The sequence below is a fragment of the Lactuca virosa genome, chromosome 3 (genome assembly GCF_052849685.1).
Source record: "Lactuca virosa cultivar CGN04683 chromosome 3, Lactuca_virosa_CGN04683_v6, whole genome shotgun sequence".
Lineage (NCBI taxonomy): Eukaryota > Viridiplantae > Streptophyta > Magnoliopsida > Asterales > Asteraceae > Lactuca > Lactuca virosa.
Window position 1 is genome coordinate 17,168,034 of NC_136428.1, and position 21,141 is coordinate 17,189,174.

Genomic DNA, 21,141 nt, shown 5'->3' on the forward strand with positions numbered 1-21,141 from the left:
GGGTACTATAACGCTGGGTAGACACAAACTACTAAATATCAGTCTTGAGCATGATCAAGTATCGCGTCATCTGGGCCTGCTCCATGGCAGCAAACTCATGACATAATAGAGCCATCTCAGTAAACATATTGGTGATCTCTGTTACCGTCTCCGTCGTCAGTCTCAATTTCGGGTACTCCTGAGTCGATCTCTCCCTCTCCACTAGGGGCACATATCTCGTATGAAACATCTCCAATAACTTCTCCCAAGTAACATCAGCTCTCTGCTCAGAAGTATAAGAAACGGTTGCCAGGTTCCACCAGTCCTTTGCGCCCAACCGAAGAAGGTTCAGGGCGCACCTGACCTTCCAGTCGGACTAGAACAGGTGAAGAAGCAACCCTCCACATGATAAATCTATCTCATGGCCACAATCGGGTCCTTGACCCCGTCAAACTCTGGGGCCTTGTTTTGCTGAAGTCCCGGTACTGGAATGAACCTCCTCCTCGGCCTCCCGCATCAGCGACAATTGCGGTGGCTGTAGCAGCAACATCCTATGCCATGGCAGTGTATCGCTTATCAAATAGCTCAATCATTGCGGTCTTGATAGAACAAAAAACCTCGGGGATGGTACCCCGGATAGAAAAATCCACCTCAGTAGCAATTAACTCACGGATGTCGTCATCTGTCAATCTTGGCCTATCCTGGCCACCAGCTACAGAACCAGATCCTCTCGTGAACACCATACTGAAAATGAATCCGAAATATATCAAAAATACCACAATTATACTATTACAACCAACATAGAGAGGCTAAACCCTCAGAGTTTGTGACTTCCTTGCTACGCGTACGTGTCATGTGCTTCTAGTAGTACGGGCCCATACTACCTTCCACAACTACCCGTATTTGTGTCAATGGATCATCATAAACTAACCTAAAACAAACCCATAACTAGGATACATATTAATTCTATACTCACTCTCTCGAGAGTGGCTAATCATTCCTCAACTGGCCTGCTACACCCATACTCACTCATGAAACTTTAGCCAACCCTGCAACCACTCGTTCATGCTAATCATACATAACATTGGATTCTACAGACAGTCAAATACTTGATTCTACCCTAAGCCCACAACCAGAAAAAGAACAAGAAATAAGGCTAAACCAAACATTCTTATGCTATAAAATCTTAGTTATGTACAACTATGATGCATATACTAAGCAACTACAGTAATGACGTCAATTTCATATATCATACAAGAAGTTCCTCTAGGCCATCAGACATCATACATCTGGAAATTCTATCATGCAATTCCTGAAGATCCCTAGCCTATCACTAGCATGCAGTTCTATCATAAACATCATAACAAATAACAATGTGGGTATCTTGGAGGTATACTTTCTTGATATGGCTGATCGTATACATCTCATCCTTCCTTGGTTACTTTTGAAAAACATTTTCAAAACTCTTACAGATCTTTAGTTTGAGTCGGTATTCAAATGAATGCTCATCTAATACTCTCAAACCAGTGCTCTGATACCAACTTATAACATCCCAAAAATTAAGGTAAACTTTTAATTTTTCAAAACCAAACCACAAACCATAAATGTTTACAAAACTTAGTTTCCAAAATTCAAAATCACAAATCAGAGTATCCCAAAATCAAATCTCATAAAACTGAAGGATATGCATGATCAAGCCTTCGTCTTGTCTCGATCATCTGAAGTACATAAAACATAAAACTTAAACTGTAAGCCAAAGCATTGTGAGTTCCCCCAAATAACCGCACACAACCAAACAGATAACAACATGCAAATATGAGCATTCAGCTTGACTGGACCGCCTCACAGGGCCTACAGCCTATCTGGACCGCTCTCTGGGCCTTCGGCCTGACTGGACCGCCTCTCGGGGATTCATCCTATCCAGACCGCCCCAGGTATCCTGGCCTTCGGCACAAAGCAAGACCACCTCAACCCAATAACGATAACATGTCGACATATAAATTAACAATCAATAATCAGCAAGTACAGGTAATCATATATAACGCATACTCAGCGAACACAGTTAATCATTGATACATAGTTTATGTACTAAGTAATAAACCAACTGATAGGCAGTGGACCTAATCGAATAACAGTTAAAATACTAATAGATGTTAACTAATTTAAACAATTAGTTAAAAAGGGGGGTTTTTTCTAGTTTTGCAAGTCTAGAATCTTAAAAACAGTTATCACCAAAAACTATTAAACTAACAAAGAGCAATTCAACTACGGATCAAAACAAGATATTAAAGAGACTTCTGTTTACATACGATTTACACTACTCCTATGGTTGATTTCTTGGAAACGTGCAATGGATTGAGTTGTTTGTTGCTTACCGATTCCTAAGTTGATTAGACTCTTTGATCAAAAGAATAACCCTTTAATAAAACTAATTCATTCATACATTGATCAGGTGGACAAACAAATTAGAGTACTAGTATTAAGATCTAGTTATGCTAGACTTTAACTTACGATTGACATTAACGGATAATAACATCAATTTAATACATGAATGATCATCACATATTAGCTTCCACATTAATTTACCAGCTCTTCTATTTAACCTTAGGTTTATGATCAAAACACTAGTCTTACAACTTTAATGGTCACATATTCATAAGATTCAAGTTTACCAAATAAGAATGATCATCTAATTTAGAAAAACTCAACAATAAACAGAAGAAGTAGTTGTCATTAACACAAAAGGGTCTTCAAAAAGCTATCATAACAAATAAGCAACTAGCAACAATCCAAGATCCAATAAATCAACACATAGTCATAGTGATCCTCTACTCTAAACAAAAGCTAGATTTTTTAGCCCATGACTACTAGAAATAAACTCATAAAAACGAAATATACTTTGCTAAATAGGACCAAGACAATGTTATTAATTGATTCAGAATGATGTTGCCTTTAGATCTCTTCAAAATCAAGCCTTAGATCGATCTTTGTGTTCCAGAACCTCCAAGAAATGTTTTTGGCCTCCAAAAGTCGATGATATCTTCCAACCTCTCTCCGGGTTGAGAGAAGAATCGATTATTTATAAAACCCAAATTTGGTCCACCACGTCGTGGTCCACCGTCACCACGTCGTGGTCCTCTTTAAAATCGTGTGTCCGCCAAGTCACTATTTGATCGGGAATTCTCCATTCATCACGACGTGGTTGGTGATCACCACATCGTGGTCTTCAAGTTTTAATACTTCTTTGACTTCAATCCAATCTCCTGCTTCCATCTCTGTAATAACTTCCTTAAAATCCCGATCATGTCTTCACTGCTACGAAACAGATTTTAAACCAATTAAGTACCTTTTGTTCTATAATGAGCATAAATGTAGCAAAAAGTATTAAAATAATGCATGAAATATATAACTAAATATGCAAATATCAAAATACCCCACACTTGACTTTTGCTTGTCCCAGGAAAAACTGATTTTATTGCATCAAACCCCTAGCCACCAACATCACATAGAACAATCCATTTTGAGCCCATCCATTACATCAAAATTGCAATGCATATATTTTTGTCAACTTACCTAATCCTAAATACTCACAATACTCATGAACACTTCCCCACTTCTTTTAAACAACATTCATTTTATGCATCCCTCCGAATATATCCTCAGAAATCTTTTTAACCTTAAGGTAATTTTTGGTTAAGCCCCCAAGCATACATATGGAAAAATAACCTAGAAAGAAAAATTACAATAAAATAACTTGACAAATTGCCTTATCTTGAGTCTTTAATAATTTGGAACCTTTGTTCATGATATTTATTGATCTTCCTAACTTTATAGACTCTTATTCTCTCAAACTTTTGCAACACCTTTTTTTCACTCAAACTAAAATTACTAGAAAAAACATATGGTTAAGCAAGGGAACTTAACTTCAACCCTTATTGGTTAGAGGTATTAGTCTAAGGTGCAATGACTACATAAGCTCTCCTGGATACATTTCTGGTACACGATGCTAAACATATTATGTCCCTCAAACTGAGCAAGGTCATGCTTTTTTCCATGATTTCACTAGGACAGGGAAGCCACAAATATACTAGAATATATGTTAGCTCAAATAAACATCGAGGCTCCCATCGGATCGTACCATACAACACTATCAACCTAGGTCTCAACACAACGATACAACGATTTTTAACTAGATTCAATTTTAGACCATTGTTTCAAGTCTCTCTAAATTTTTTTAATCATAGTCATTTTTTTCAATTTTTATCAGTAAGCTTGCATTCATAAATTCAACTCGTACCCCATACTTAATTCATGCAATGTCCCCATTTCATGATTAAGCAATTAAAAGACCATAAAATTAAAGAGGAGAAATTGGAACAAACTCTCCTGGGGTAATAGTCGCGAGGTTGAACTAGAATCTTGTGTGGTCGACATCTCGTGTGATAGCTGGGAAATGGTACTTTGGACTGCTAATGGAATGGCCTTCAATACACCAAGATATACAGACTTCAAATAGTGCGAAAGAAGTAATTAAAAATGGTGAAGCTGAGCATCACCACGACGTGGTAAAATAGGAACACGTCGTCGTCTTCGAAAAATTGGACTATCATCGCGAATTTCTTCAACACCACGACGTGGTAATTTATGACCACACCGTGGTTGCGTTGTTCCCAAAATTATATATCTTCTGTCCAAGAAAAGGTAATACCAAGGTGGTATACCCCTCCATTCTGCTATAAATATTTGTTTCAATTAGTATAATTAACTAAACATCATCTTCACTCAAAATCTTTTTCTTTCAAGTCGCGAGTTTCACCCTTCACTTAAGCTTTTGTCTCGTTCTCTCGAAAATCATTCATCAAATCCTCTCATCAACTCACTATGCTTCTGTGAAATCCAAAAACAAACAAGTAATAAAAAGGAAAACAATCAGAAAAATTAAAATTGCTCAAATCCTAACTTACTTAAAATCATAAATTGCTTTAAATCCTACACAACCAAACATAAAAATAAATATATTGTCTTCAAGCCACACCAAAACTGGAAATAAAATAAATTAAAGGACAATCACTCCTCCTCGTTTCCAGCTCCACCTGCACTATCATCAACACCTCCTCGGCGTTCTGCCCATAACGCATCCTAAGTCGGTATGTATGTGTATGAAGTGGGGTACCCGACCAGTCGATCAATAGCCATATGTTGCATCATTAGATCCATGTACTTCAACGAAACTAAAGAACTAAATGGAAACAATAAATAAGAAGTACTTCCACTAGAATACAAATCCCCCAAGTTTCTATGTTTGATTTATTAGAAGTGAAATGTATTAATGAATTGATTACCGAATTGTAATATGACTAGTTATCTTGATCGGATTTCCTAGTACTAATAATTAATGAACAACTAAAACAATGATCATGCAATTAGTGAACACATAATTAATTAAATATATTCGAACTATGAACGACATGATCTAGTGATTTCTTGTCAATGATCATGAAAATCAATATAATCATACACATGGATATCTATTGCTCTATAACACAATCAAAGTCACTGATTAATTATCTAAACCTAGGCTTCTGATCAAAGTACTAGTTATACAAACATAATGGTCATAGATTCATATGATTCAAGTACATAAAGATAGAATGATCATCTAATCCTAATAATACTCAACAATAAACAATAAAAATCATAACTTTAACATAAAAGGTAAAGCAATGAATCGAACACAAGTAAAAACCAAACTCAATCAATCCTACTAACAAAATCAAAGCATGTCAACAAGGGTTCATCAATATCTAGTGAGAGCAAAGGTTTTTACACCATATTCAGTAAACTAAAACAGAAAAACGTCACCAAAAGAATGCAATACTTGGTCATCAAGAAAACCCGAAGTGAAATCTCGATACAATAGCACTTGAATTTTAAATTACTTCGATTGAATCTTTAGCTTCAAAATCGACCCTTGGAGGGTTTTTCCTCCTGAATAATCGCAAACCTAAGGCCTCCACCTTCTTGAAATGACCTAATGTCTGAAATATATATTTGCCAAATTTGGCTACCACAACATGGTTAAGAGGCACCACATCGTGGTTTTCATGGATATCCCGTATTCTCCAAGTCAGCCCAATGATCGCGAAGTTTCCATTTACCACGTCGTGGTGGTGATCACCAAGACGTGGGAGTTAGATTTCATATTTTCGCACAAACACGAAAGTCATCTGAAATTTTGTCTAGTTTTCAGATCATTTTGAATCGCCTTAATCAGAGTTACGAGTCATGAGATATGGCCAAAATACTAAGGAGGGATCAAGCATATTAAGTATCATGTATCTAAAAATATACATTTTCACCGTAATTGAACATTTTCAGCTCCGTTCTCCTTCTTTTACATCCCAGCTTAAATTTTAACCGTAATTGAACATTTTCAAGCATATTAAGTATCATATATCTAAAAATACATATTTTAATCAAATATATTAAGATAACGGCCTAAAATATATAGTTAAATAAGACCATACCAAAACACCCCACACTTATCTTTTTCTTGTCCTCAAGCAAACTAGATTGTTATAATGTTATATCAAAACTTTGACCACCAACATCACATAGAATAACCCAATTTGATTTCGCAAATTATGTATCGCCTCAATGCATATATTTGTGTCTAGACCCTAATTACTTCCCATGTCCTAAATACTCACAATCCTCATAAACGTTCCCCGCTTATTTTGAACAACATTCATTTTTGCATCCCTCTGAATACATCATCAGAAAACTTTCTTAACCTCAGGGTAATTTTTGTTAAGTTCCCAAACATACATATAATAAAATAACTTAGAAATAAAAATTACAATTCAAATAATCCCTTAGCAATTTGTTTTATTCTTCACTTCTTCAAGATCTACATACTTTGCAAACTTTTATTCACTCCACGACTTTTGACATTTTTTTCATTTTTTTTCACTTTTTTTTCATATCTCATTTTTTTTTCTCTTAAACTAAAAACCTAAAAGAAAAACATATGCTTACGCAAGGGAACTTAACCTCAACCCTTATGGTTAAATGTATTAGTCTAAAGTACAATGAATACATAAGCTTTCCTGGATACATTTCAAGTACACGATGCAAAACATATTACGTCCCTCAAACTACACAAGTTTGCGTTTTTGTCTCATGATTTCACTAGAACTGGGAAGCCACAAATATACTATAACATATTGGCTCAACTAAACCTTTAAATTCACATCAAATTATCCCACAAAATACTAGCGAACTTAGTTCTAACACAAGCAAAATTTTTAAATTTACTATATTTTTTCTAATTTAGAAAATTTTTCAAGTCTATGTTTTGTCAGTTTTTTTAAATCTAGCATATATATTTTTATTTCAATCTAGCATGCTATTTTCCTTTTTCAATTCCCTACCCCAAACTTAAATTATACAATGCCCTCATTGTATAAAAACAATCAAAAACTTATCAAATAAAATATGGAGACAAGGAACAAACTCGCCTTGGGTACGTAGTCGCGAGATTGGATCGAATGTTGTGGGTTGCTTGTTGATACTAGCTTGAATTTGTCTGCTGGAAAATTTTTTGAATTGAACATACTTGTTGAGATTTTTGGACTCGTGACAACAAAATAAGAAGCAGACAACTAAACTTGACAACTCGAAAATCTAACTGGGGCGTTGCCACGTTGTGGCAAGTTGTTGGCCACAACGTGGACCCTGTAGAAACTGGAACTCAATTGTGAGAAAATCATTGTTACAACACACAATGAGAATTGGCGCATTTTGGTCTTTGAATGTCAGGAAAGTAGTCGCGATTTAATAAAAAGTCGTGTCTCGAGATAGCTAGGCTCGCGTCACGTCTTCGTGAAAACTCTAAATTCTTCATCGTTGAATGAATCGACCAATCTGGAAGTAGCTATTTTCTCGACCAATCCCTCGTATCAGTTTCTTCCCATATGTAGCACTGAAAGCTCAATAGACTCCTTGGTTTGCTCAATGTCAAATGTATACCAACCTGGATCAATGAATGTTACAGATGGTTGTTAAACCCATCCGATAGATTAACATATATTCACGATTAAATTGATATTTTGGTAATCAAATATTAATTTGGATTTTTCCATGTCAAAACTATTGTTACCTATTGGAAACAATGTGGCACCTTGGGGGTGAGGGGAGGTGCTTTTTCGTTTTTTAATATATTATTTAATTTAATAAATCAAGGTACCAAAACTACACTTGGATGATGCCAATGTGATGGTATATAGATGATAATCAAGTCAAGAATAATCCAAAAAGATCATGCAATCCAAAAAAACACTTGCAATAAAGGCGTTGAAGTAAGAAGTTAGAAATGTAAGTTAGTAATGGATGTACCACACGATCACTTGGAGTCTACTTTATGAAAAGAGATCCAACGAGTCGGTTTAGATGTTTAATCCACCCAATAACTTGAACTTACGTTTTAAAGAAAGCACGCCAAGGACATGGTTTATGAATGCAATATAAAATACAACTTAAAGAAGGAATTACAATGTAACATCTGGTTCATGAATTGAGTATTTGTCATGTGCGCTTACCAAATTGTTTATTTGAGGGTTTCACGTTGCGGAGGTTTTTATTATAATTCTCGAGTCCTGATTATGCTTTTCCTATACTTTTATTGGTGGTTTTATATTCCATAAGAAAGTAGAAGGATGGGGAAAAACATGAAGCCGTTAATCGTATTTGCTAAAAAAACTAAAAAAATTGTTGAAATGCATTGAGGGTGTGGAGAACCTCTTCAATGGCCCAGAGCGCCTCCGGCCCAGTGGGTTGAACATGTTTTTAGGGTTGTGGAGGTATTTTAGGTGCATTAACTCAAAGACACTTGTCATTTCTTAGCTTCCACTTACCCTATAATGTTCCTTGAGTGAAACCTTATCATCCTTTGAGTATTGTGAGCTTATCCTCTCTCTCTGAACCATTTTTTGTGCTTATTTGGGTATTTTAGTGAAGTTTGAAGATCAAGAAGGTTTATTTGGTTGCATAGATGGTGGTTTCAAGTGTAGATCCAACAATCTTACTTCATTTTTAGACCTTTGTGAGTATAAAGCTTCAAACTTGCTTTTTGGTTTGGTAGATCTTACTATTTGTTGTATTTTTCACTTTTTGGTCCATTTTGTTCTTGATATTGGAGTCGAAGGAACTCTAGCACCTTTTGAGAACTTTGGAATGTCCCTTGGACCTTTTGGACTAAGAAAGTTGGGATCTTTTGTTTTCCCATTAAGTTATGCAAGTGATATGGTCATTTAGGTCACTTTTTAGTGTTAAAGTTTAGATCTTACATGTTGGGGATGTATTGATGGATAAAGTTGGAAACTTTATCCTTTAATACATAAATGGGAATCAGATCTGGAAAGTTGAGCCGTGACTTAATGGATTAAATCTATTTACCCTTATGAAAAAGGCCGGGGCGCGACATGCCGGGCTTGGGCGTGGTGCGTTTTTGGGGTTTTTCTAGATGCACTTATGATTGTCTGAAAACACAACTATTTTGTCTTCTTGTGGGTGCGGAGCGCCTGTTGACTAGATTGTTGACTTTTCAACTTTGACCGTTGACTTTTGGGTCAAAGTTAAAGGTTTTGAACTGTAGACTGAGCTTTAGCTTACGTTTGGTTTAGGCAATTCAGATAACTGATTCTTTGGACTTCGAGTAGTCGGATCCAGCTCAATCTTTTCACTATATTGTAGGACATTAGGTGTCGTTATATGCTTTTGTCTTTGCGACTTTTGCATGAATGTTATGTGAGCGAGATCCGTTTATTATTTAAGAGCATAATATCTTGTTATTTTGGAAAAACCCTACAAGTCGGTCAAAGTAAAAAAAAAAAGAAGGTTAAATCCTCTTATTCTAAGCTATGATTTTTTTTTTTTTTTTAAATTTTTGAAAAAACCATTTTAAACAAGTGATGTTGCTGCAAATGCCTTGTTAGATAAATTGATAAAAATTGTGTATACAAAGAAAAAAGAAAATGAAGGGGGTAAGTACTAAGTAGTTAGAGATGGTAGATATTAAAATGAGATCCCTATATCATCGGGTCGGGTCGAAGAAATATGAGTATGCTCCATAGTCCATACATATGCATTTCAAATTTCAAACAGAAGAAGACAAATAGTGGACCGAGACCGAGCCAAGCCGAGATTTAAAGATTAAACCGGACGCTAGAAAAACCAATAATAGCAGGTTAAACCGGTGACCCAAAAGCAAGATTGTGTGTGATTGACCGTACACAGTGTGCGTGTGTCTTATTCATTTGCAGGTCGTTTCCAATGGCAGTTGGTAAGCATTTAGTGTGTGTATACTCTCTCTCTCTCTCTCTCTCTCTCTCTCTGCTTGTGTTCTGTATATTCCAACAAGAAAGAATCTTGATTGATCAACAATTTTCCCCGCAAAATCTCTCTCGAACTTTGATACATTTCTCCTCTAGAGAGCCCCAGGAAGAATTCCCAATTTTTTTTCACTCAAATCGGACCCCAAATTTGAATTATATATCCCGTCAAACCCTTGTGACCTCTGTTTCACACTCCCCACTTCTCGCTTTTTATGGCTCTGCTGAACTTCAGTGTTGTATGAGGTAATGAGTACGATTAATCTTTGTATTCTCGTTTCATTGCATTTTACATTAGTTCAGGCTTCATCGGTATCTAATAATCTAGTGTATAAAATTGAAAGATTTAATTGATACTAGCCTGTTTGTTCAAAAGGATTCTGTGTAGTGTCATGTTAATTGAAGATTCGATGTTTAATTCATAGAATTTTTTCCGTGCATTTTACATCGCCCGTCAAGCTTAATCATCGGCCTTCTGAATAAATTTGGGATTCTAATCACAATATCGCATTTATAAATACGGGTGTTGTTGATTTTTAGAGATATTCAGTTGAATTTCATATGATTGCATACATGGTTCAGAGTTTCATGTTTTATAATATCTGAATTGAGTGAAATTGATCGGGGATTTAATCCAGTTTGTTAAAAATGAGTTGAAATGTTCGAAAATAATATTAAAAATTTGTTTTATGAACGGTGATTTTTTTTTTTTATTTATTTTTTTTTTTTTTTTAAACTCAAGTTGATGTTCTTGAAGACCCCAGTGGTAAAATTGAGTTTCCAAATGCTATCGATGAATAAATTTATATTATATGTGCATTCGTTCGATTCATTTATTGTTTTCAAACCGAATCCGTGAACGATAGGGAGATCCAATGACCTTGTGGGTCATTTTGCATTCAACATTCTCTTAAAAGTTTCGTGTCAGAATTTAAAGATTCAATCTTTTAAGCTCAAGCAGATAAGAACTCTCTCTCTCTCTCTCTCTCTCTCTCTCTCTCTCTCTCGTCCTTCCTCCCTCATCATTTCAAAATTTTGATAAATTTCAAAAAAAAAAAGGTTTAAATTCTTTCACCATTGGAGCTTAGTTGCTGTTTAATTCCGTTTTTCAATCAGATTATTCACTATCGTTAACAAATTTCTATCGTTTTACACTTAGTTCACTCATGGTAAGAAGTTATATCAAGAAGTGTAAAATTTAATCAAAAAGTAAGAAACTTGAGCTCGCAGTAATGGTCTTTTAGGGTTTCTAATCACAATTTTCTGTTTTTTCTTTCAGGAATTCGGAGTTGCTGGTGTTTATTTATCCAATTGTTCAAATCTATGCTCAATGTCAGAAAGACGAAGTGCATGCATGATAGCAAACCCCTGAATTTACTTTAGATCATTGTGTTGGGAGTTTGAATATTGAATACAAATATACAAAAATTGTTAGAAAAAATTAATAGGAATGTTGGAACCAGAGCTGTTTTCTTCTCGAGTGTTCTCTCCTTTTCGTGAGGAAAGTGGGGATGAAGAGCTTTCTGTTCTTCCTAGGCATACAAAAGTAATCGTGACAGGAAACAACCGAACAAAATCTGTTTTGGTGGGTCTTCAAGGCGTTGTGAAGAAGGCTGTTGGCCTCGGTGGTTGGCATTGGCTGGTATTATTCCGTTTATTTTTATTATTATTATTTTTTTCTCTTGCTTTTAATTCAATTTCATGCACCCTTTGTTACTTTGAATCTTTTGGTTACACTAATTAAGGAGAAAAAAAAAAGGGGGAAATAGCATGCCAAAATGATTGAAATTGTACATGGGATGGGACCATCAAAATTCGATTTTGTTCAAATAATGTTGTTAGTAGTAGTGGTGACAGTAGATATAATCAAATGTGGTATCATGAAAGTGAAGTGTTATTATTTTTTTCGAGATCTTGAATTTTTTATGTGTCTAACTTTTATGTCATCGATAGGGTGATCATGATAACTGCAACTTTCCCTTTCTTTTTTTGTTTCAAGCTAAAACAAATTTACCGATTGTCACCTATAAAATCAATTCTGGTCAACAAGATTCTTTTATTATGTCATCATTAAGACCCTATAATTGAATAGCGAGTCATGAAAGTGGATGCTTTTTCTTGAACCCATTTTGTATATGCGTCATCTTTTATGGGTTTCATAAAAATTGCGACTTTCATTTTTCTTGTTTTAAGCAAAGTAACGTATTTGCCAGTTGTCACTGTTACAAATCTTGATGGTATTAATTAATAATTATAGTCAAGATTCTTGTATTTTGTCATTATGAAAGAAAGTCGCTTAACCCTTTTACCAAATTTCCGACTTTTACTAGGTTCTGAAAAATGGAGTTGAAGTGAAGCTGCAAAGGAATGCTTTGAGTGTTCTTGAACCCCCAACTGGTCATGAAGAAGATGATGAGTATGAATTTGATATTTCAAGCAGTGGTTCTGATGTCAATGAGTTTCGTAAGTTGATACTTTTTTCAATAATAAATCAATTCATGTGGGAGTGGGACCCATTATCAAGTTTTGTGTTGTTGAATTTTGATTGGCAGCAACTGCAACAGAGTTCAGCAAACTGAACAAACCTAGAGTTCGTTACACAAGACCGTGGGGTCTATCTCCATCAGTGAAGTCTGCTAATCGTAATGGTTGCAAAGAAACTCAATCCAATATGCACGCATGTTATCCTGTAAGTTGGAATCAAATTTAAATTTTTATGGTCAAAATATGTGTATTTGCACCTGAAAATCTAATGTAACGAATTAAACTATTATGAATTTCTTTGTAAGGATAAAATGGTCATTTAGTCTCTCATTAAGACGGTTTTTATGCTTTTGTGTGAATGAGCAGAAAGTGAACTTCTCGAAGCTCGGAACCAACACACTATGGCGATATTACAGCACCTTCAACCTTGTAAGATTCATAAGCAACACAAATTCATTTCTTGTTTGTTAATTGTCATACATTATTTTAACATGTGATTTTTTTTTAATATATTAGGGTAACATGCACTCTAATCCAACAAAGGAACAGCTGGTTAACGCTGTTCACAAACACTTTGCTTCCCAGGTCCTCAATTCGTGTGATCATTTTGGCTCTTTTAACCTTTGTGCACTTGTTAGCAAACTGCTGACCATTGTGTTTTCAATGATGTAGAAAGTAAGTGAAATGGAAGCAATAATGGAGTTCATCAATGCAGCCAAGAGGCGGAAATCTGGAAGAAGCCAAAAGGATCAAAACTGATAGAGAGAGAGAGAGAGAGAGAGAGAGAGAGAGAAAGAAAGAGAGGAGGATGTTGATGTTGTGTGTGCGCTTGCGTGTTGTTTGTGTATACATACTATTATCCTAACCGATTAGCGCCAACTCTTAATTGTAGACGACTTAACTGGAGATAGAAAAGCTTGTTTCTTGGCTTTATGATGATCTCTCCTTCATCTTTAACCATGTAATATTGAGCCACGTTCTAGGCTTCGTTTATATCTAAATCGTATCTCATTGCAATCAACGCATAATTTTAGCATGTTTTTACGAGTTTTCCGCAAGTATTCAATCTAAATATGATTTTCTTTTTCTTGTAAATACTCATCATCATCATTGATGTTGAAAAGTGTTCGGCTCTAGTTACCTGATCGACCAGTCGGATTTACCAACCTTGTAAAACAATCGACATGAGTTTTAAGATAGTTTTTTTGATAAACCTTTTAGAAGATACACATCTTCAACACGATACAAAATGAATATTGTACACAAGTTTTTTAATTACAAACTTCACATATATAATATTGAAAAGTTAATATTAAGTAAAATTTGTTAAATACATGTATATATAGATTAGTGTTATTTTGTTACTTCTAAACTATAGTTTAAGGTCCTTTGTGTATCTTTTGTATTTATTCTAGGAATGATAATGTAATACCAACCCTAAAGGTTTTCCATAAAATCAAACATAGTATCAAGCCTAGTTGTCTTGGTTTCTCACCACCATTGCCAACTATCATCTTTTTCGGCTGGTATTTTTTCCGGCTGACCTTTGTCTTACTATCATTGTCAAACACCAACAAAGACTCTCCGGTCACTTTCATCCTCTTGGTTATCATCTACATCAACCCTCACTTACCAAGAGTTATTTGATTGTCTTCTCACCATCCCCCCCCCCCTCTTCTTCCGGTAAGTATCTTCCTATCCTTTGTTTTTTACAGTTCATTTTACATGCTTTTGAACCTCTACCCTCTATGATGACAGACTCATCCTCAAACTCCAAAAACTTCACTGTCAGACAACATAACTCATATAGGCTCTTAAAATGTGTACTCACGATTCAGTTTCAAACTATGTCAATGGTTTAAATTACATGTTACGACACCGTATTTTACTCTATATGTATAAGGGTGTGAAATACTTGGCCATATAAGTGGAAAATCTCTTCCCATGGGTGGTGATGATGAATACTAAGAAGCCATCGACTCATGTAAAAAGTCGTCGTTTTATTCAACCTGTGACCATAACTACTTCAAATTATTTCAAGTGACAACTGTACCGCCAAAGATTTATGGTACAAATTCGATGAATTTTCCTCAACTACAAGATGTCTAGAATACTATAATTTCACGTACGAATTGGATGAATTTCTTGTTGATGTCCCATCAGATGTTAACTCCCCAATCACTAAAAATGAATTGGCTATGCAAATACTACGACAATTGCCTTCACCACATCATAATATAGAGCGTGTTCGGCAAAATTAGCTGGTAGCGGGTGGCTTGTAGCGGGTAGCTTGTAGCTTATAGCGTTTTGTTAAACGCAACATGAAGTAGCATTTGGATTTGGAGCGTTTTGTTTAAAGTAAACGCTAGAAGCTTGTAGTGCCGAACGAGGCTTTCTGTTCAAAACGGAGCGTTTTGTCAAACGCTAGAAGCTAGAAGCTCTCAATCGCTCCCAAACGCTCCGTGCCGAACACGCTCATAGTCATCGCTATCACTAATACTAAGCCAATATCCTCATTCCTTATGTATATTATGGTTTCCTTTATGCATCTTTGTATTTATTTATAATGATGATATATAATGAATGTAATACTAACACAAACCAGTTTTTCATAATATTAAGCAAAGTTATTATCAACACACACACACACACACACACACACACACATATATATATATATATATATATATATATATATATATATATATATATATATATATATATATATATAAAGAGCGTTCAATCGAGAACATTTCTTATTGCGAGAAAATTTGAGAATAAATTTGGACCACACAATTTTTTTAAATTAAAATCATCAAATAATATTAACATAAATCAAAAAATAAATAAAAAAATTAAAAAACCCACTAACCAACACCACTCACCACCCAAACAACACCACCACTACCACCACCCCCACTCACCACCCACGAAAACCACCACCCAACATCATCACCAACACCCGCCACTGCCAACCATTACCACCCATCACCACCACCCGCCACCACCAACCCTACGCACCATCATCACCACCACCCGCGACCACCACCCACCACAACCACCACCCACCCACCACTACCATCCACCTCCACCTCCCATCACTACCACCCACCCACCACTATGACCACCACCTGTCACTACCACCAACCACCACCCATCACCATCACACCCACCCGCCTCCACCACCCATCACTGATGCGTGCAATTAGCTACACCTAATTTTAAATTTATAACCAAACTACCTTAACTTTTGCACCTAGGCGGTGTACCTAGTCAAATTATAGAATAGTCGGGTAAGTCGGGTGTCGATCACAGGGAACGGTTTTGACTAATTAATTTATCTACTACTAAATTAACCTAATTATTAACAAATAAAAGGGTTTTATCTAATTTTACAAGTTTTGTTGAACTTAATTCTTAATACAAACTTCAGTCAATTATTAAAACACTTCTATTAGTTCGAATCCACTTTCCTTCAATGGTTTATAATTTAGCTTATGACAATTACTGTTGGTACCAATTAAGATAGTATTAGCAATTTAGTTCTAAATATACTAACATTAATTAATTCATGTAAGTCTATGTATGGTCACACAATAGTTAACACAAAATCAATTATTGAATATGATTGGAGCCATGTAAGATTGATTTGATAAACACAATTATGGTCATAATATGAGTTCTCTAGCACAACCTAATTCAATGATCCAATTGCTTATCTAAGATTGGTTTGATCTTAGCTCTAATAAACTAGTGTTCACTGAATTATTAGGTATTCATATTCATGCAGCTTCATATTCACTAACTACACAGAATAAGAATTTAAAGCAATTAATTATCAAACAAACATGCTAGGTAAAATCAATCTAACACAAGTCTTAACCAATTAGTAAATCAAAGCTAAAGTAAATACACCATGAGTCCAGCTTCATCTAGCTAACAGAAGGAGCTAGATTTAGCTGGACATCCTAGCAACTAAGCAAACAAAATCCATAATCAAAAACATATTTAAATGTACCAAATTATGAATCAAATTATGAACTTCTTCTCCCTTGGTGTTGAAAGCCAATTCCAAACTTTTTCTTCTTCTGAAAATCGTCTCCAGGAACCCTCCAAGGCAGCCAAAAAGTCCCCCTTCAATCGTAATGATCTTAGGTTTTTATAATAATCCCGAAATTTGAGTTTTACGTCGTGAATGACATCTTCACGTCGTGACTTAGGAGAAATCCTTATCGGGCAAGGATTTTACTTCGCAAATACTTATCTTCCAGAATACTCATGCCACGTCGTGGCCTTCTAGTTCACGTCGTGATTTGAGCTGAATTCGTGGGTTTCTTCTACTTTTGTACTCCAAGTCTCCAAAGTTCCATGTTTTGTCATTTTTGGTCCCTTTCTTCGAAAATGCTTCAATTTGGCTGCAAAATATAATTTAAGCTTATAAGTATCAATCTTCTATGCAAATAACCAAATTATTAGTAAAAATGTAAATAAATATTGCCTAAAAATATGTATAAATATGGCAATATCAAAATACCCCACACTTATACTTTGCTTGCCCTCAAGCAAATCTAATTATTTTTCAAATTAAACCTTTATCACCAACATCACAAAGAACGATCCAACTCAAACTCAGCCATTATGCCAAGACCTCAACGCGTGCATTTGTGTCTAAAATTTTTCCTAAGTAACCCCCCTCAATCCTAAATACTCACAATCCTCATAAACATGCGCCCACTTCTTTTGAACAATGCTCATTTTATGCATCCCCCCGAATCCATCCTCGGAAATCTTTCTAACCTCAAGGTATTTTTGTAAAGCTACCCAAGCATACATAATCTAGAGAATTACAACTTTTAGATACCACAATATGGAGCTATTGAATTCTTCACTTCTTTGATATTTGATATTTGATTTCTTCGAATTCACCACCTTCTTGTGTAATTCTTGGTATCTTCAGTTTTATATTTCTTCAGAATTTTTGATCTTTGATCTTCAAACTTTGATACTTCTATAGCTCCAAAAATTCCTCAATTTTTCACTTGTTGGTAATTTCTCTCTCTCACTTTTTTTTTTACATGTACTCACTTTTTTTCACTCAAAACCCTACATGCTTAAGTAGGGGCGCTTAACTTCAACCCTTATTGGTTAAAGATATTAGTTTTCCTGGATACATTTCAAGTACAGACTGCTAAACATATTGCATCCCTCAAACTAAGCGAGGTTGTGTTTTTGTCCCATGATTTCACTAGAATAAAGGAGGCCACAAATGCACTATAGCGTATATTGGCTCAACTAAACATTTGAGTTCTCATCGGATCATCCCAACGCAACACTAGCAACTTAAGTTCAAATTATCATTACTAGAGAATTTATTAGATTATTATTTCAAACCTATGAAAATTACTACTAAATTGTTGTAAATTTTTAAATTTTCCTGAATTTCTAGCAATTAACTATTTTACTTTTTCGACCCCCTACCCCACACTTATTACATACAATGCCCTCATTGTATGCATAAAATAAATTAAAAGTAAGAAAAGGGAGAAAAAGGAACAGACTCCCCTGGGATAGCAGCGGTGAGATCGAACTCCAGTCGTGCGGATGAAATGTGCAATTCGAATATGGACCTCTTCTAAATAGGAATTGGACCTTGAACTCGCGAAATATATAAAGTGTCAATAAAATACGGAATCGAAACTTCAACCTTCAATAAAGGTGGTGCAAATCTCCAAGGTGTAAATAATAATGTGTGAAAGCATACGCCACATTGTACGGTAAAGAAAACGAGCCATAATACTCTTCATAATGATCTCAAGAAGAAACGTGGTGAACCATAAAGTAAAATGCGCCAATGGACTTCAATTTTGTGAAAAATTAAGAATCACGTCGTGCAAGTAAGGAACACGTCGTGATGTCGCTTAAAAACGTGTTCTGAAAATCCGTGAATTTTGATTCACGACGTGAATTAGTGGGCCACGTCGTGAATACTGGGCAGTCAGGAAATAAAATTCTCCACTTCCTCTTTCAACTTGGACTTGTTACCAACATCTTAATGAAATAAGACGCTGCTAATGCAAGATCTTAAGACTCTTTTATAACTCTACCCTCTCTCTCGACGCACCCCACACTTATTTCCAATTGTGGGTCTCGACTCTCGACTTTAGACTCTAAACGACACTTGTCTAGACGTATATGCTCTCGACTCGACTTTTCTTCCCGAGACTCCTTTAGCAATCTGAAATTCAACCACCAAAAGGAAATAAAAGTAACATAATAATTTAATATGTCTTACAAACCAAACAAGTTCATAAACAACACAACCCAAATTTAAACTAAAAACAAAATAAAATAAACAAGTAATCAATCGTCATCTTCTCCGCCTCGTGCTCCACTTGGTCCCTCTCCATCACCCCTTGGTATCCATAGTTCCTCCCATGTAGGTATTTACGGGCATTGTGGTGGCACGGAAGGTGGTCGAACCACACCCATATGAGAAAACATGGTTTCAAGAAGTTGGGTGTTATATGTCATCCCACCGTGAAGATTATCCAAATAAGAACCAACCCGACTTTGAAACGAGTTGGTGAGTACTCCACCCTCATATTGTTGAGCTGCTTGAAGATCTCTCTCCACGTCTCCCCGGGCTCTAACATTCCGCCTTCTGGGCCTCGGTGGAGGTTGTTGCTCGGGTTGCTCCATTTGTTGATCACCATCCTCCGGGGGTATCACATAGCCGCCCCCAACATTCACCACCACCCTCATAATACCCAACACTTGAATCGTCAATTCATTGTCCGAGAAACGAGTAAGGTTCCGAAGAAAATTAGGAGTCAAAATGTCGTAAGACCGGGCAAGGCGGGTGACTAAATGTCCACCCGTGACCGGACTCCCTTGCCTAGAGCCGGCCGCTTTTTTCCCAAAAATCGTGCAAGCATGTAATGAAGATCACAACAAACCCCTGGCGTGATGATACTCCACAAGTAAAACAAATTCTGGATGGAAACCTTATCGCCATGATGTTTGTGATTGATAGAAAAAGTGACAAGGCGATGAAGGAATCGATGAACAGGACTTCGAATTTGTGCCTTACTAGCATCACGAGAATTATACTCGTGATTTGAGATAGTCCTTCAAAATTGGACATCTAAAGTTCCGGGTGTAAAATCCCGAACACATCCAAGCAAGAATGGCACAAAAAATGGGGATTGAGTTTCCACCTCCGTGTATAAGCCCATGCGCCATGCGAACTCGCGAAGACTGCACTCGCGATAAACCCCGCCCAACCGGAAAACAAGCGCCCGGTTGTAATCAAAATCCATAGTCCTTTCCTCAAAGCTTACGGTAGCGAAAAACTCTATCGATAATTCCCGATAGACGGGCTCTTGAACAGCGAAAAGATTTCTCCATCCATGACACGTAAATGAAAAACCATCTCCTTCATACACCTTTGTCCAATATCGCTCCAATTCCAAGGCCATTCCCACACCTCGTAGCCATCTCCAATCTAAAATGGGTGCTATTGCAAACTCGCTGTTATAAAGCCATCCCAACCGGTTTTCGTAAGTTGTCAACAAAACCGAGATAAATTTTGCGGAAAACGATACAACGGGTGAATACTAGCCACATCAATCGGGTTATTCTCCTGCTGGACTGCCCTTCTAGGAGCCATTTGCCTGAAATCATCAAAAACAAAACAAAACACCCAACATATTATATTAAAAACAAAACAGGACACTGGTCGCCCAGGATTCACGATGTGGGCAAGCATTCCACGTCGTGGCGCGCTGTCGGGACGTGAAACTGATTCGAGCATTTTACAGTCCAAATCCAGCAAAAATCATACTTGGGGTTTGTTTATCTCACTAATCTAAGGCCATGCAAACTGAAAATACTAACCAATTCAACCAATTTTGGGATTTTTAATTCCTAAGTAAACCCTAACCACCCAAAATGCACGAAATGTGAAGAATAGCAACAATTAGGGGATGAAATACTTACCAAATGAAGTTAAGCGACAAAAGATTCAAACAATTTATGAGAAAAATGGAGGAAAATCGTTGTGCGGCTTGCTTCCGTTCGTGCGCCAGTGAATAAACAAATGGGAAGGTGGGTCAAAGTGTTTATGTAACTGGTCCCCCCCGGTAAGTTTTAAAGGTCACGACGTGAAAGGCAATTTCACAACGTGACTGGCTAGTTGGGCTAAACGAATCCGGGCTTCACAACTGGGCTAAACTATGGAAACCCTGTTTATCAATCCCATTCACGACGTGAAAAAGATATTCACGAC

At 36.2% G+C, this 21,141-nt stretch overlaps 1 protein-coding gene across 2 annotated transcripts; it reads left to right on the top strand.

The window, feature by feature from the left end:
* Positions 1 to 10,327: 10,327 nt before the first annotated feature.
* On the top strand, positions 10,328 to 13,875 carry LOC145165280 (uncharacterized). 2 transcript variants are annotated; one of them, XM_079083988.1, is made up of 7 exons: positions 10,328 to 10,616; positions 11,650 to 12,012; positions 12,701 to 12,833; positions 12,923 to 13,059; positions 13,221 to 13,283; positions 13,371 to 13,439; positions 13,527 to 13,875. In XM_079083988.1, exons 2-7 carry the CDS (start codon positions 11,821 to 11,823, stop codon positions 13,611 to 13,613), a joined length of 681 nt encoding a protein of 226 aa, XP_078940114.1. In that variant the 5' UTR covers positions 10,328 to 10,616; positions 11,650 to 11,820; the 3' UTR covers positions 13,614 to 13,875. The 2 variants fall into 2 exon arrangements, with proteins under 2 accessions (XP_078940114.1, XP_078940115.1); XM_079083989.1 differs by lacking the exon at positions 10,328 to 10,616 and adding an exon at positions 11,436 to 11,539.
* The last annotated feature ends 7,266 nt before the right edge of the window (positions 13,876 to 21,141 follow it).

Coding starts and splice junctions, on each gene's coding strand:
- LOC145165280 (XM_079083988.1), top strand. CDS start 11,821: ATGTTGGAACCAGAGCTGTTTTCTTCTCGAGTGTTCTCTCCTTTTCGT. Junction 13,284..13,370: donor ATTACAGCACCTTCAACCTT/GTAAGATTCATA, acceptor TTAATATATTAG/GGTAACATGCACTCTAATCC. Junction 13,440..13,526: donor ACAAACACTTTGCTTCCCAG/GTCCTCAATTCG, acceptor TCAATGATGTAG/AAAGTAAGTGAAATGGAAGC.